This window comes from Coenobita brevimanus, chromosome 98 (assembly GCF_032717465.1).
Source record: "Coenobita brevimanus isolate Jiangsu-jjx chromosome 98, ASM3271746v2, whole genome shotgun sequence".
Taxonomy (NCBI): Eukaryota; Metazoa; Arthropoda; class Malacostraca; order Decapoda; family Coenobitidae; genus Coenobita; species Coenobita brevimanus.
In genome coordinates this window covers 17073441-17091754 of record NC_137051.1, presented here as the reverse complement: position 1 = coordinate 17091754, position 18314 = coordinate 17073441, and the positions used below count along the sequence as shown (strand labels likewise).

The 18314-nt window shown below is 41.1% G+C and overlaps 1 protein-coding gene across 5 annotated transcripts in view; it reads right to left on the bottom strand.

Moving 5' to 3' along the window:
- Window positions 1–15822, bottom strand: part of LOC145414138 (cytochrome P450 2L1-like) — a 26353-nt gene extending 10531 nt beyond the window's left edge. For 2 of the 5 annotated variants that reach the window (XM_080283704.1, XM_080283707.1), the window contains exons 1-6: window positions 15771–15797; window positions 12322–12409; window positions 5450–5540; window positions 4042–4175; window positions 3208–3426; window positions 1615–1814 (exon numbers count right to left, since the gene is read on the bottom strand). In XM_080283704.1, coding sequence (XP_080139830.1) covers window positions 1615–1814; window positions 3208–3426; window positions 4042–4175; window positions 5450–5540; window positions 12322–12409; window positions 15771–15773 — 735 coding nt within the window. In that variant the 5' untranslated portion in view covers window positions 15774–15797. Of the gene's footprint in view, window positions 1–1614; window positions 1815–3207; window positions 3427–4041; window positions 4176–5449; window positions 5541–12321; window positions 12410–15731 lie in introns of all 5 variants that reach the window. The other 3 variants (XM_080283706.1, XM_080283705.1, XM_080283708.1) reach the window with 3 other exon arrangements.
- Between the last annotated feature and the right edge of the window lie 2492 nt (window positions 15823–18314).

Here is an 18314-nt window from a genome sequence, read left to right as displayed (position 1 = left end):
AAAAAAAAAAAATGCGCAGATATATACGAATAAGGACTTACAGAACTGACACATTTCTGAACGATGAATAACGAAGCACTGAACAACAACTATCGAAATCCAGTGATATTATCCTTGGCACGTAAGAAAACTTTCAGAATATGTTACAGAGGTTCATATTTGTTCGACTAAAAATAGTGATAATCCACAACTGTAAAAAAAAAGAAAAAAAAAAAAAATCCCGGCCTTGAATATCGATGGTAGACTACTTAAAATGTGTAAATTTCTGAGACACGGATGAATCTACTGCACAGGTACAGTTGCGGACATAACTGTCGATCCATTTTGTCACGTTAAACAATGAGACAATTTTTTTTTTTTTTTTTACTCAGTGATACGATCTTATGAACTCTGAAGAGTATTCATTAAGATTTAAATTATTTTTATTAATCGCATAAGGTGACGTTGTTGTAGTAATAGTAATAGTTGTTGTTGTTGTTGTTGTTATTATTATTATTATTATTATTATTATTGCTGCTGCTGCTGATTTTGTAACCTTTAGACGATTTTCTTTTACCATGGAGGAGACTTCTTAAACTGCAGGTGTTTAAAAAGAGTTGTTTCCATCCCCTCCAGTTCGACAAGTCTCTCCAAAACGGAGCAATAACGTCAGAAAGTAGCTGGAACAGAAGAGAAGAAACACCATGTCGAAGAGATTATGTGTTACGCAATTTTACTGTTTATAAATGTACATTATAAAAGTACTATATAAACTGCGGACATATTTTAGGTGAACAATTACGAAACCATTACATGAAATTTTGAAAAGCTTACAGGACTTCGAAGATTGCAATACGGGGTTTCGAAGGCCATTGCTCACTGTCTCGTTATTTGTCGTTGTTATTTATCGTTATAAATGTCAACGACCGTATCTATGATTATGGTTAGCTGTATCGTTCCGTTTTATACAGTTTTGAGTAGAATGAAATAACAAGGGTAATATTTGCACTTACTCGTACATAACAGTGGACAATATAATCCAATGCGTTCAGATTTTCAGAATAATCAGTACTGTAAGTTGTAGTGATTTATTATAATTTTCTTTTATCTATCCTCAACCCACCTACGGATAAGAGAAAGGCGGAAAGACTGTGACTATTTTATTGATCAACTTATCTTGGTTTTGGCTTCTTAATGTATTTTACTGTGTTTTCGTTGTGATTCGTTTTACTGTTTTTTGTTACAGCGTTTTAACTGGCTATACTGTATTGGCTTGGGTACTTCGACTTATCTGTCTTTACTTCCTTCGGTTGCGTTTTTTTTTTTTTTTTTTTACTCGAGATAATGTTCGCTTTACCTGGAAATGAAAGAAATTTGAATATAATCTAACAGCTATCCTAAACGTGAAAACCTCGGCAAACTGTCCCAAGCCCCTGGAACAGTGTTAGGTTAGATTCGGATCATTCGGTTTATGGGATGAATTATCGGGTTAGCCGGAATTCTAGCACCTTTTTCCTTATCACTTCTGCATTTCTGTCACACACACACACACACACACACACACACACACACACACTTGTCCCTGCCTTCCAACCAATATCACTCTCACTCCCCCCCCCCGTCTCTCTCTCTCACCTGCATAAAGTTCTTCGCCGCCTTCATCATGGCATCCATCTTATCCTTCGCCATCAGTCTTCTCTTGAGGAACTCTGGGAGGTGCTTCAGGATGGGGAAAATCTCGGGGAGGAAGAAAACCGCCGCCACGTCCTCTTGGCTGCTACTGAGTAGTTTGAGGAACTCTGAGATCTCCTCGTCGTCCACTTCGTATCTCCGATCTGAGGGAATGGTGGGTCTGGGTAGTTGCGATGACAACTATGTTCCTTTTACTCTAACTTGGCCTAAAACTGCCATCTCTCCATTTTCCATGCCAAGCTGTAACAATAGACTGACATTAGAATAGAGTGCTACTCACGAAGGTATGACACAGCAATGACGCAGAGTCTTCGGACTGTCTTTTTCTGTAACTAAACTGCGTGAACTAAACTATTAAAGAACGAAAATGAGAGCTAAGGTAAAACAAATATTCACTGTTCATTCTCACTATTTCCAGACGGTTTTAATCAGTTTCGGGGAAGTTTTAGGATTTGTGGAGTTAGATGCAGATTCATGAGCCTCGAAGTATGAGAAGCTTTCCCCAAGTTGAGTGAAATCGTCTAGGAGGGTAGAGGGAACTATGAAAGGACGTCATCGTTGTGAAGCGATTGGTGTGAGATTGATGGGTAGTGAGACTGATGGATGGTGGAATTTTTGGTTAGTGGGGGGTCATGTGAGATAACACTCTCAGCCTCCTATGACTCACTCTCAGCTGAATAAACATGATGTGGCGTTACCTGGAGTAAAATATCAGTTGTCCGAGCATGAGAAAGTTACTGGTGATAGCATTAACACTCCCAGATTCTGACACTGTGCTCACTTTTAGGTCAATAACATCATCAGGGAATAGCATGGACATCAGGCAATAGCATGGATTACAATACTAGATAGTCCCTAACATGTATGGGTTAATGGTATCAGTACCGACACTTACAGACTCCTACGACTCACTCAGGTGAATAATATTGCCTAGCTTTATTTAGAATTAAAATTACAGCTATGACTGCGAGAGAACTATTGGGACGTAAGGGGAAAATGGATTTCTGTACTGGTCATTAAATTAAATAAATCTGACATCAAACACCATCACAGTCAAATGAAAATGTAACAAAACTTAATCCAACTAATCAACTAAATCCAAATATATCCCAGCTTAACCAGTAAGCACCTAACCACATCACACCGCATAACAACCGAGCGATAACTAGCACCATACTCAACCACAGTGATGCTGAGAGAATAGCATGAAGTAGACCTCAGTCTATTAGGCTAGTCAGATCGGCCCAAAACCACACAATACCGGGTACGTATACCACAACCCAACATTAAACTTCACAACCACATGAAAATGGGTCTCAGCTTGATGTAAGAAAACCTGCAGAACTAATCTAATCTGATCTAAATTAAGTAAATTTTATCTATTTGTGAAAGAAAAAATCAAATTACATCACATCAAATGACATTCTAGTCAAACATAACTTTACCTGCTAGTGGCAAACCATTCACTATGTAACTAAATCAGCCAAGCAGCACACATCACAACAATGGCCAGCTGTCAACCACAGCAGCACCTACTGGCAACCAACTGCCAAATGATGTTGAGGACGGCGACGTTTAGGGAATTAGGGAACTTGTCCTGGACGCCCTGGTGCTTCTTGAAGTCCTGCACCAGCGCCAGCGCCTCGGTCTGGATGGCACTATCCAGCCTGGACTTGCCCATACCCAGGTCACGCAGGTTGCGCAGCAGGAACCGGCGGGCGTTCTGCCACCGCTGCCCGTTGGTCATTATCACACCTGCATGAAAGGTGAATAAAAAAAGGAAGGAAAACTTATAATAGAGATGGGCAATGACATGCATAAATTATTCTATTTACTCGTAAAAATATTGATCAATGTGTGACACAAGATAAGCAAACAAAATACATGAATGAACAACAAAGAGAAAATAATCATATATGAATAAGCAAGCAAACAAATAAGTAAATGTGTACGGTACATCTTGCTATGTCTGTGTATGAAGCTTTGTATGTAGCTTATGTATTTATGAAAAGCAGTGTCCATAACTGAACTGAAGGACACACGAAGGTTAATTACTTACGAGTATGACTTTATAAAACACACACACACACACACACCCACACACCCACACTAACACATCTGCAAAAACACACATATTGACAAATGAGCGAATAAGAAACCTCTATAAACTATACCTCTAAGATTTACAGGGAATAGGATTAGATGCTGCTGCTGCTGCTGATGATGATGATGATTATTAGTGCAATGATGCTGATGCTGATGAAGATGATGATTAGTGCGTTGATGATGATGATGATGATGATGATGATGATTAATGCGATGACGATGATGTTGATTAGTGCGATGATGATGATGATGAATAGCACTGACCCGTCTCCCGTCCCTCCGTCATCCAGTGGAAGGCCTCTTTGCTGGGTCTGTCCGCCAACTCCGGCTTACTGAAGGCCTCTCGGATCAGTTTCGGAGTGCAGAGGTAGACAATTCGCAATGCTCCCATTTTTGTCCTGGGGGATATATATGTAATACATCATTTGTTCTCAGCAAAACTGTCCCAAGCAAGTGGAACCGTGTTAGGTTAATTTGGTTGGTGGGCTGTATTCTCTTCGGTTTAGCAGGATTTCTAACACCTCTTCCATAGCATTTAATTTCTGCGTTCCTGTCTCACACACACACACACACACACACACACACACACACACACACACACACACACACACACACAATAGTATGGGCAGAGGGACTAGGAGTGTATGTACCCCGTAGTAGTAGTAGTAGTAACAGTAGAAGTAGTAGTAGTAATACCAGTAATAGTAGTAGTAGGAGTAGTAGTAGCAGCAGTAGTAGCGATAGTAGTAACAGTAGTAGTTGTAGTAATTTATAATTACTGTTGTTGAAAGTGAAAGCATTAGATTGGTGAAAAAAGAAAAAAAATAATCACCGTCGTTGGTGTGTTTGGGGCAACGGATTGTATTATGGAGATTAGTCTTTTTCTTCACAATTTTTAATGGATGGAGGTCATGTTTGGTGGTGGTGGTGGTGGTGGTGGTGGTGGTGGTGGTGGTGGTGGTGGTGGTGGTGGTAGTAGTAGTAGTAGTAGTAGTAGTAGTAGTAGTAGTAGTAATAGTAGTAGCAGTAGCAGTAGTCGTCGTCGTAGTAGTACTGTAGTAGCAGTAGTAGTCGTAGTAGTAGGAATGAAAGTAATGCTAGCGTTTGTGGTTGAATACCAGTCATTGGCATGTTTGTGGCCAGTCATCTTTATTATGAGTAGATACCACATCCTTTTCACTTCAAAAGGAGGTAGGTAATTTTATGTAGCAGCAGTAGTGGTAGTACACTCAGGGAAGGATCCAGGTCGATACAATCGATGCACATGCATCGGTCAATAATATTTTGGAAATATACAGGTGTGCTTCGTCAAATTTCGAACCAATCGGTAATCTGATCTTGCCACATACATTGTGCTGGTAGGTCTCTCTCTCTCTCTCTCTCTCTCTCTCTCTCTCTCTCTCTCTCTCTCTCCTACCGGTAAAATATAAGTCTGAAGAACTGGTGTGTTGTGACTGATCAGGAGGCAACTTAGGCTCCGAAGGTGAGACCAGAGTAATTACTGATCCCCTTACCCTGACTTCACCTTCTCAGACCGATTACGAGATTGGGAAGGAGGGAGGAAATGATATGTCCCGACACTGTATGCGACGCGGATAGTGTTAGTAATAGTGGCTGTAGTAAAGCGTGACAGAAAGCCAAATGAATAACCAAGGTAACACAAAACACCCACCTGAAGATGTCGCCATACTGTTGACGGTACCTGCGGGCGTCCTCCAGGTGTTGGATCGCTGCGCTGCCAATCACCGGGTACTCGCGGGGGCCTGAGCAGTGGATTTGCGGATCAGGTGATTGGCTGCTGGATGGGTGATTAGGTAGGGACATGGTGATTGGGGGTGACTGGAGCGGGTGGGTGGATGTATGATTGGTTGGCTGGTTGAATAGATGGATGGGTGGATAGATGGTTGGTTGTTGTTGATTAGGTGGCTGGCTAAATCTGGTGGGTGGATGAATTGCTGGTTGGTTAGTTAGTTGATTGATTAGGACGGGTGGATGGCTGATTGGTTGACCAGCCAACTGACCAGCTGATTATGTGGCTGACTGATGAAAGTGGGTGAATGAATGGTTGACTGGTTGGTTGGTTGGTTTGTTAGGTGACTGACTGGAGCTGGTAGGTGGATGAATGGTTGTTTGGCTGGCTGATGTGGTTGACTGGGGCAAGTGTAGGAATGAATGGTTGGTTGCTTGGGTTACTGAATGAGTTATGATACACTTTCTCGAACTGGACTTAACTACAAGGTGGCTTTCCTCCGCTGAATGGGGGGGGGGCTGGGGGGCTCAGTGGTAGAGCGCCTGACTTAAGACCAAGTTCGCGCCCCGGGCTGGGTAGCTATCCTACTGGGAGAGTTAGCGCTCTCCTGTTACCTAACGGGGCTATATGATCGATCTGGGTCTAGCTCGGGGAATTCATTTTTTTTTCCCCCTCAACTGAATGAAATCATCTGAAGGCAGCAAGAATGTCACTGAATTGAAGGTGTTAAGCCAATATCTTCCACCGAATATCAGTCCTGGTTACGACCCTGGACTGGCTTATATTTACCCATGGTCACAGACAATTTAACTTTGTCTCCTGTGACTACCTCGCACCTTAAGAAAATCGTCTGAGGTTAGCTGGAAGGTTGAGAGATCTGTTCGGTCATGAAAGGGTTTAGTGATTGATAAAGTGACATATTTCAAGGCTCCATGCTTGCTGAATGACTGCTATTTTCTAATAGGCATTGTGTCACTATCAAAATGTCTTTAATAATGGCTACGTTTGAAAATGTCAGAAAGTAATGGTTGTACCAAGAGGTCCATTTTCTTTCTTAAAGTATGGGAAGAAAACAGATATTGCCTAGTGCTCTAAGTAAAAGTAACAGTTGTATTTTAAATTACACGCATTTTATGATTTATTCTTGCTGCCTTTGGACAATTTTATTCAGCTTGGGAGAGACTTCCTGAGCTGTAGGCTAAGGGTAAAATAAGGGACTCATGTACTCCTGCAATACGAGAGATCTTATCGAAGTTGAAAAAATCGCCTGGAGATGGCAGGAAAAAAGTACTTCCTCTGGCCTGCGGTGTTTTAAATGAATTATCTCGAGTTCAAGGCCACTCTGTGTCTATTATTCAGCTATATGTTCACTCGCGTTCTATTACGTAATAACAGCAAAAGTACTAGATGCAGGAGGCGGCGTGGTGTGGCTTGACGTGGCCTGGTGAGGTGTGCTGTGGTATGGTGTGGAGTGGTATGGTGTGGCGTGGCATGGTATGGTAAGGTGTCGTGCTGAGTGGTATGGTGGTGTGGTTTGGCGTGGTGTGGCATGGTGCGGTATGATGTAATGTAGTGTGGCGTGGTGTGGCATGGTGCGGTGTGATGCAGTGTAGTGTGGTGTGGTGTGGCATGGTGCGGCGTTGTGTAGTGCAGTGTGGCTTGGTGTGGCGGTAGTGTGGCGTGGTATCACTAAAGGAGCTAGAATCTACGGGAGTAATGCATCTCTCCGAAAACTGTTACTGAAAGACAGAGTCAGAGCCGCTCCAGATGTTTTCCGCCTCAAAAAATGGGGTGGGTAGGAGATAAGCCACGTGGTTTTGTGTGTACCTCAGTTATTACCAAAAACAAAGGGTGCAGATTACGCCTGCCCCTCTCTCTCTCTCTCTCTCTCTCTCTCAAAAAAAAAAAAAAAAAAAAAAAAAAAAAAATGGCGCCTTTCATTCTCTTGGGTTGTTATGACTCGGGTGAAAAGGAAAATGCATGGTGTTAGATGAAAGAATTCAAAAGCTGTTTGATCATGTTATCTTTGCGTTGTTAGGCTGACTGTTATCAGGTGCACAGTGATATCCCCTTTTTAACCCAAGATTGTGTGTATGTGTGTGTAACATTCATGAGATACCACACAATTTCCTCACTGAGCCACTCACTCAAATATCTGTTTTCTCATCCACATATTTTGCTTCCATCATCAGCCGAATTCAGTATTTTACCTCCATAAGATTATGTCCTAGATTAATTTGTCATATGCCTTTTCCAGGTTAGCAAATACCTTAAATATCTTGCAGTTCTACATGCATGCTACCCTCACTTTCTGCGTTGCTGAAAATATTTGACCTGAAAGTTGCCATTTTATAAACAACCCTGTGCATCACTCATCTAATCTTTTGAAACCTGCTTTACGTTCCCTATCACTGTATTTCCTTACTTCGTACCCACAGCACTGTACTGTAGATTTGTTCTAAGATTAATTTTGCTCCGACTTTTTAACTCTGCTGGTATAAAATGTCCTAATCATAGCCCCGTCCGCACCGCCAGTACAAATCCCACTCATCCATTCGTTCTGGTATATTTTCCACAAACAATTTTCTCTCAACATTTTATTATTCTTCCATAATCTCATGGCCACTTGCTTTCCCAGTCCAGCCTTTTCACATCATTATTTACTCCAGCCAGTGTGACATTTTCGTGCACCGCATTCTTCCTCTGTGTATTATCAAACCCATGTCATGTTCACTGGTGCGCTGCTCTCGTCATTCTAATATATATATATATATATAATCCTTTCGTCTACACTTTATTACGATCCCATTAATTAAACTTCTTCCAGTGTTATTCCGGCATTTTTTTTAATATAAAATTATATTCCTACACTTTCATATCTCTTTCCAAAAGCGTCGATTTTCACGAAAAAAATTCATTCATTTTTACTCAGCTCCTTCATTCGCCTCCTTATTCTTTCTCATTAATTAGTTCATTGCACACTTCTTACTCTGGAGATATTCCTCTTTACTTCATCCACATCCAATCCAATTTGTTCCTTCTCTCTGCATCTGGTCTTTCTCCTTCGACACTCCACCGTGCTATTCTTTTTTTCCCCTTCTTTCTGTATATACTTCCGTATTCCACCATGCTATTCACCTTTCTTCCTTTTTTTTCTTTCACTGTTCTTGCTATTCCCCTGTTACAAAGGGCTTTTATTAATTAATTAATTAATTTTTTTCCACTGCCGCCTGACATCCTTGTGGGACCATACATATTATTGAGAAGCAGGATTTGCTAGATAGGAAGTACTGGAAGGTTCGTAGTACTTATTTTTTTTTTTTTTTAAGTCAGAGTTGCCAGTTATCCTGCTGTTTGTGAGTGGAGGTATTTTGTAGTTATGCATTAAATGTTATGCTTTTTATTTCTTTATATTGTTTTATGTCTGAGATTAAATTGTAATTTTATTTGTCTGTATGCTAAATAATAGTGTTACGTAGTGTAAGAAAACTCTGGGGTATTTTGATTGTCTCCGAGTGGTAACTGTTGTTCTTTTGAGAATGTACTAGAATTTAGAAGCAGAGAAGATTATATGGAGGTGGGAGAACTTTGGGGAGTTAGTTTCGTTTCAGTTTTAGTTTCAGTGCAGTTCAGTGTCAGTGCGGCTTAGTGAGGATTATACATATAGCTCCAGTACTTGTGAAAACAGTGAAGTGTAGTTGGCAATCATTAAGTGTAATTATTTGGTGAAAAAAGACCACCAATGTTTATTTATCACGCCTGAGCCGATCTTGTTGCACACCGAAAGGCTGACCATAGGAAGAACAACTCACTGAGCAACGTCCTTCTTATACTGAACTACTACTGTTGGAGCATGTGGCGGTGTGGGACGGGGACGTAACAATAAATTTAGCATTTCTTACCAAACCCTCTTCGCATGCTTTCCACAGATTTCAAAACTCATTTGTTTTTCCATTTTACAAATCCAACCTTCTCCTTTACCCTTTACATTCATCTGCCACTGCTGTGATTTTCGTTTTCTTTTTTTTTTTCTTCTTTTTTTCAACAATCTTTCACTCTCAGTATCCACTTCACACTCCCATGTTTTTAGATTCATCTTGTATACTGTGTTCATGTGATTAGACTTATCAATCAGCCTTTTCTTTGATTCATTGGTTTCTTCCGTTTCATTATCTTTCCACCACTCTTCTTTCTACATCGTCATATCACAATTCTCTTGTCCATAATACACCCACATAACTTTCTTTCAGAAGGACAGTCATTATTCACCGTTGTCTCTGTGTGCCATGTGTGCTTATATATCCTTATAAGCACATATGTTTGAAATACGAATGATTTATGCTCAGCTGTTTCGTAATGTCCAACATCGTTTTCCTCCTACACAACAGATCAGTCCATACATCATTCATCGCACCTGTACGAATTCCTTCATTTAGTTAGCTCATTATTGACTGTCGCGTGGTTAACCCACCCCATTCCGACCTCTTTTCCACCAATGACTCCTCCCAATCCCGACCATTTTCGGATTTTTTTTTCTTTTTGCTCAAACCTCCGCTTTTGGTGAGAAACATCGAAAATTCATAGAGAAATCGCTCACCTGAGGTTTAAATACTCGATCCAGGTAACAGTACCTCCTTACCTGACTCGGTTTTCTAACAGGCTGGCACCAAAGAAAACTAGTTCTATGGGAGGGTAACTATTTCACACCACTCATAAACCGTATTTATTTACTTGACACGAATTTATATGCAGTACAAGAGTATATTGGTTTTCAAACAGTAATATAGGCATTATAAGCATTGTTTCACTCACTAACTCATCACCATACCTGACCTTTTTTTTGCCACATTACCTGATCATCATTTCTGACTGTTTCTTCCTCTAATGCTGTGTAAAGTTTGTCCTCCACATTGTCATTGATTAGGGAATCACTCTGGCCCTGATTTTCTTACCATGGCATGACATGGCTTTACTGGCCCGGTCTCTGATAACAGGTGAATTGCTGAGACAATGGCATGCAGGGAGGGGTAGGAGGTCATGCTGGGTAAGGCATTGTCCCTGCCTGGCATCTTGTAGAGAAAGGTGTCTCTTGTATACGTACCAAAAATCACTGACGAAAATTGAAAACTGCAAATTAGGGACCTTGCAATTGATTCGCGTTTATGTACGTCGACGGGATTGGCAGTGACAAAACGTGTGGACGTTAATTCACGTCGACGGGATGCCGCGGGTTAAAGATGCGGTTGCTGTCTGAAAGGAACCAAGTGCAATCTCAGGCGATAGCAAGGAACAGTTTAAAGATTTGGATATCGTTAAGACTGATTTTGCTGATCTTTCACTCGACAATACCATCATCATAACACCAGTCTTGAATAACACAGCCCTAGCACGTATTCAGTACACACGGTGCCAAAGTGGTGATTCATAAAGGTGACTCGCAGGAATGCTGCGCCTTAGTGAGCAGGCGGACATGTTTATGCTCAGAGTCAGACCCTCCCCCCCAATAAAAAATGCTCTGTAACATCTTGGTATACATTGCATTATTCTTCCCAACTGATTCAAAAACTCTTGCTCTCATCGGACGTTGCACTGGGAATGATCTGAACCAGTTGCATAATCTAAATTGTAAACTTGACGTACCATTACATGTACACTGAACTGATGCCATCAATCATATAGTATTTAATTCCTCTCATCCATTCGCCTGTCAACAAATCAACCCTCTCTACTTCACCCACTTGTGCTTGTGTCAGAATCTACACATGTAACACCTGCCCATTAATTCACTTCACTCACCATCATCTTTCTCTCACACAATGATATTTCATCATATCTTGCTTTCTTAAAAAACCTTCAATGCATCTGCACTCTGAATTTTTCAGTCACACCTCATATTCAACACATCCATACGAGACTATTTAATATTACTGGACCATGAACAGGCACAAGACCCCAATCAGGGGGAGGCGTGGCTCAATCGGTAGAGACGTGGCCTGCCGTTCTAACGGACCCAGGTTCAAATCCCCGCTGGAGCAGGGAACAGTTTAAGGATTTGCATTTCATTAAATCAGGCTTTACCGATCTACCAGAAGACCCGCCGACATGTCGTAAAAATACCCCAGCTAATACCAATACACAAGTTCTGTATGAGACAGCCCTAGCATGTATTCAATATGGACGGGGGGTGTTAGCGCCGAAGTGGTGACATGTAGAGGTGTATGGTATGTAGGAGGACTGCTGGGCCTTGAGAGCAGGCTGTGAAGCCTATGCCCAGAGTCGGACACAAAAAAAAAAAAAAAATCCATGGCCATGCAGATCGATTCAAAGTAGTAATGGGTAAATGGGTTTCTGATTCATACAATTCTTTCTTTTATCCTATACGACTTGCAGGGAATACTGGTACAGTATTCTTTTTCCCCTAACCCCAAGGCTGAGTCCCATGACTCACCAATCGAACATAAAATATAGTATCCTGGGTTCGCATTCAGTGTAGGTGTAACAATTCATACTAGCAACATCATTTTACCCCCTTCAAGACCGTGGTGGACTTTGTTTTTTGATGATGGCACCACTGGACGAGTCTAATTAGCTCAAGATCCCCTCAAAATTCTAAGGTAAATAATGACTACTGTATATCTAACACCTCCAACCCGAAAAGTTTCTCCTGCTGACAATAGTTTGTAAATAGCCAAAATAATAATAATAATAATAGCTCACCAGGGTTAAAAGAATGAATGGACTAAATAGATGCATTACTCGAGTCACAGTGGATTGATATGTGCTGACTGTCTCACCTGGGGGCAGACCCTTCGGATTCTTGCTGCTGAAGAGGTTCACCAGCAGGCCCACCAGGATCAGCAACAGTAGTACCTCAGTCAACATCTGAAAAGTAAGAGCTGGCGTCAAGTAGTTACATTATCGTGAACGTAATAAGTTCATCAGCAGACGCAAAAGAGAAAAGGAGCAGGAGCCAGAAGCACCTCCCTCACAATCTAAAAATACATAAGTTAAAAAATAAAGAGAAGCCATAAAGTAAGAGTTGAAGGAGTCTTTGTGGACGTAAAAATATATCTGCATTGTTCACAGTAGAAGTTCTCGGCGAAGAAAATGGACCAAGAGCACTGCTGTTAAAATCAGAAAGTAACTGTTAGGTTGTGTCAAGTCATAGTACTAGAGTAGATGAGTCTTTATATATCATCATCATCAGCCGTTTGAGTATCCACTGCAGGCCTATCCCGACCGAAGTCGGAACGACATAGCCAATGAATCTCTCCCACGTGGCTTAGGTGGCTTAGGCTGTCTAGTAGAGATTGTATGTAGGGTGAGAAGTGCTTGTAAGTGTAATTGTAGTGTTAGAGTGGCTTTGGATGTGTGTCTGTGAACCAAGTGTAATCAGCCCGCGGAAGCCGACTGGGTGCAAGCATACTTTATTGTAAGCGACACTGGTTCAACCACAACACCCCTTGTGTCCGCCAGTGCAGTATGTGGCCGGATGAACACTCCCAAAGTTTATTACCCTGGCGGGGCGCGAACCCTGGTTCACCCGTGTACGAAATCGCACACACTACCACTGTACCACAGAGGCGCCGTCTTAATATATATACATATATATATATATATATATATATATCCAACACTTTGGGGAAATAATAAATGAATCCACCGTGTGCGTGTCGTCGGGTACCGTATATATTAATGTGTCCTTTGCGTCGTACATTAAAACCGTTTCTGTCCTGTGCGTGTTGTGAAAAAAAAAAAAAAAAAAGTGCGTCTGTCATATGCACGTCGTTGGAAAAAAAAAAAAAAGTGTCTAATCTGTGTTTGTGTCTGTCCTTCTGCACATAATAAATTTGTTGCCTTGTTTATGGTTAGATCTCACACCGCAAGAAGCAATGTTTTTTTTTTTCTTTTTTTCCCGCGAGCTTGGTACACTTTTTGACACTTCGTTACCGATTCAGTTTGCATACTATACCTAACTATTCTCGTGCATGTTATTTATATCTCTTTAATGGCGACATACACTGCATAAGTAACACGAGTACCAAGGCGCCATGTGCAAAAATAAGCTGGTAAGGAGGTGCAAGCTGTCGAGAAGACGGGCCTCAGTCACTGGCCGTATGTGTGTGTGTGTGTGTGTGTGTGTGTGTGTGTGTGTGTGTGTGTAATAATAATAATTCAGGGTTTTTTTAAGGTAAGGCAGCCCGAAGGATGAAAATATACACACGAGTTAAAAAGTAACATTAGTAAAAGGCTAGCACTGCCTTAAAGTAAATGTTACAGCTAAATTTACAGAAAAAGTGGTAATAACCAAGTGTGTGTGTGTGTGTGTGTGTGTATGTGTGTGACTGACCTTGAGCTAGTATGCCGCATACTTAAACCTTCTTGATACAAATGTGTGTGTGTGTGTGTGTGTGTGTGTGTGTGTGTGTGTGTGTGTGTGTGTGACCTTGAGCTAGTATGCCGCATACTTAAACCTTCTTGATACAAATCTGTTTGCTTACGCTTTTATCTCCATGCGTACAGCTATCAAACACTTCACAGTCAAACTAAAGTGATCATTAAAGTGACAAAATACGGCCAGATTGAATGATTCAAGATGATATATAACTGCTATGAATTTATGGTAGAAACTGTCTGAGATCTATCGTGACTACGGATTTAGAACACCGGAACCCTGCCCTCCACGGTCCTGTTACTGGGTTGTGTTCTACTCAATGACCTCTTAAGTCTGATAACGCATTTTCCGCTATGTTATTGCTACTGATGAGCAACTTTATTCAGCATGATAGAACTAGCAGATGTAGCTCCAGGTTCATCTGAAACGTGAACCCGGTAGAGTGCAGACTGGAGAGACCCTTCACCCACAGTCCATCATTCCCCTTTCATGAGACAAGGAGAGAGATGAGATGCATCGTATAACTGGGCAGCACCTTACGAATGCGTCTCTCTCAAGCACATTTATCTTAGGAGAGACTTTTCTAAGTGGACAACTCAAGTATAGTTTTCAATAGCCCCCTTCACAGCAAGGTGTCTCCCCAGAACTGAAAAATATCAGAAGTAGGACAAAAATAACACATTCAGAGCTTCTAGATTAGTGCTGGACAATACGGAGCTTCCCTAGAGTGAAACGCTTTGCGTGTGAATATTCTCCGGGTGTGACTGATGACCGGGCCGGGCCTGCCTAAAAGTGGGAGTCAAGGGAGAATATCGCAGTACAAATGGAATACACTGAGTCACGGTGAACGCTGATAAGCTCCCACTGATTACTTACACGAACCTACTGTTTTGCAATAGGGCAGTATTTTTAATGGTACTAGAGGCTTCACAGCACCTCTTCTTTACCGATTTATTTTGCATATTACATCTTAACATTCCCTTGGATACTACTAACAGTTACATTTGGACGTAGTTTGCGGTAGTAACATAAAAGGGATACTGATATTTAATAAGTAGAATAGACATCTCAGGAAGAGGTATTATGAAATCTAATCCCTGTTCCACGTTCAGCCAGCCTACCTCACACCCGGAATAAAGCAGCATCACAGTAAACAAAAAGTTATTCACTCTGATTTACAAGCAGGACTGGTTCACGAGCTAACATGCTATCTCGCAGCTCAGATCTGTATTTTCTGGAAGGACAAGGAAAGTGCTAGTTAGTCACGTCTGCTGTTCTTGTTACAAAATATGACAACCTTATTATACATGACTTTAATATTTCTTAATGCTTCCATCTAAGCGAATAATTCTGCACATTTCAGTCACCTGTATACTGATGCGAATTTTGTCGATGCTATATATATGGCATACGACAACATAAGGTGTAATAGGCAGGATAAATAGCCAGGGAGGAGATGCTACGAAACCTCCCACGCCATCGAAAAAGCATTCTCGCGCTAGGTGATGGATGTAATAATTAAACTTGTTTGTGAATCAGGGTTCAGAAAGACTGGCGGATGCGTTTTGAAATGCTGTAGCTCGTCACAGTTCATTCGCCTTGCAATCTGTGATGACACTTGTAAAGGGAAGGCTTAATGTGAACCCAGTTCTGTTTACTCAGAATAAAGAAACAAGATCCACATAAAAAAAAAAAAAATGCTTAACTGCGACGAATTCAGCGACCTTGAACGTAGCAGGGCCGTGGTTCAGTGGTTAGTATTATCACTTCTAGTACCCTATGATGAACGCTCAGCTCAAGGAATATCACCTTGCGTTAGCTGTAACAGAACACTCCAGTTATTCCAACCATGAGAGATTATGAGAGAGCTGCCCCACCCCTGCCACTCCTCGAAGCAACAGCTGACGGACGTTACTAGTGTCGCCAGAATTTCATTTAAAACTAATAATAATAATAATAAAAAGATATAAGGACACTTTAGTAGCACCACATTTTCGCATCATTTTAAAATTAAATAAATACCATGGAAAGCATATAAAACAGCTCCTCCTAAGTTTGAAAACATAAACTAAATTCAAGCTATATTTTCCGTCCTCCGCAGCGCCCAGTTATTTATTACGGCTCATAATTATTGTCTTCTGTACCTTTCATTTATTTTTAATCTCGACATAGTAGCCTCGGTACCAAATAGTAGGATATTAAGAGGCAGCCAACCAAGTGTGTTAGGAAAATAATTTCCTAAAGCAAGCGTATTACGAAAATAATTTAAGCCCTCGGGTGTGCAGCTTACAGTTGCCCGCCACACAGTTGCCAGCGCTCATCGGGTGAGCGGTTGAGCGCACCTCACGACCGTATGGCAGGAGGTCTCGGGATTTTTTCCTACATGAAGGATAAGAAGGGAATTCAGTGTCCTGTTCCTCCTACAAAAACAAGACTGAGTTATGAGGGAACAACAACAACAACAACAACAATAATAATAGTAATAATAATAATAATAATAATAATAATAAATCTTCACTATAATGATCCGATTTGTTTGTTGGTTTGTTACCGTAACCGCAAAAACGGCGCAATGTAGCTCATTTTTTGTTAGAGCGAGGTAGTTAAATGCTGTAACTCGAGGAATAAAACAATTTTCAGTCCAATCGGGCCACCGGTTCCCTAGTTATGAGTAGTTTCTGGCACTTCGACATCGAGCGAAGGCCGCCTTTACGCGAGTAATAATAATATTAACTAATGATAATAACCACACCAACAACCAGCGCTACAGTCATCACTACCATCATCAGCACTACCACCACACCTACCACTGCTACAACAGCACCATTTTCCACCACCACCACCAATAAGACTTCGTAACACCTCTTCCTCAGCTATTTATTTTCGCATATTTCACTCTATATTTTGTTCTTGAGGCAAATTACTTCGATACTAAACAATAATAATCCATCCAGCCATCATCCAATCCTACGAACGTTGCCAAATAAGAAGTGTAGGAACCCGGGGCTAGGCAAGTTGGTCCTGACATTTAAGATGAGTGCCCAGCCTCACTCATCCTTGAGTGGCAGTACGTGAGCAATAAACCCCAACCATTCCTTGGATATAAACCTTCATCGGCTCAGCCCGACTGGAGCGCCGTAATTACTCACTAAACCACCAGACACCATAGTTTGGTTATATGGTTACCACCCTGCATAGTAAATGGTTTCCTGATGTACAGGAAACCACTTGACTTGTCACTCAGTGTAGAGTCACCCAGAGGGAGATGAAAGAGGAAAGAATGAAGGAAAGAAAGGCAGGAGAGGGAGTGTAAAGTCACCCGTAGGCAGAGGGACAAGGAGAGAATCAAGTAAATAAAGACAGAAGAGGAAGGATGGAAAGAAGATAGGAGAGGAAAGAGCAGACACCTGAGAGCAGCACTACATCGAGTGAGTGGATGGTGAGCGCCCTCTCCTACCACAATAATAATGATAATAATAATAATAATAATAATAATAATAATAATAATAAGAAACTGAAAAAATAAACACGAATGAAAATATGAAAGTGCAATATAAGAAAAAGAAAAGATAAATCGCATAGAGAAAATAAATATGCCACGAAGTCTGTAATGCCAACGAACATTGGAACGAATGATTAGTGAGGATGCCCTAGCCTCACCGTGACACAGGTATAGCCCTTAGCCTCTTCACTCCAATGACGTATGTTCTATTTTATTCATCCTACTCCCAGACGATTACTTTCAGGCTGGGAAGGACCTCTAGGATTTAAGAGGTTTGATAATGTGTATATTTAATCTCCAGTTAAAAGAGGCGTTCTTTAGTTGAACACAATGGTAGCAAGAAGGAAATCAAAGTGATGTCATGGGAGTGAATGAGTTAATGACACCAGTATTAATGCACTTACATTCCTGTGTTCAGCTGGGGGAAAACTGTCTGGCGCTAGCTGAAAGAAAATGCTAGAGTTGTCCTTACCTTGAGAGGGTTAAAGTTATGACCTTGATATTGGTTAATCCCTATTTTGATGACCTCTTTCGTGTTCGAATCTTGTAAGTTGCAGAATTTTTTACGGAAATTAGAAGACACTTTTCGAATAAGAAGGAGCACTTGGGGAGTGCAACACCTGCGCCTCATAACTGGTGTAAGGCCAAACCCTTGATACTGCCTTGTGACCTTGACCTTCGATAACTGTTTCCTAAATCAAATTATTTCATCCATGCCGGACCTTTAGCAATTTTACAAATTTCGGTTCAGACTGTATCAAAAGTGTTTAAGCTGACCTTTCCCAATTACGTGGACCTTAAAAATGTTCTCATAGTAGTCACTTCCTCCTTGGTTCACCTGAAACCCTTCCACCAAGTTTAGTCCAAATCAAATAAAACTTCATGGAATT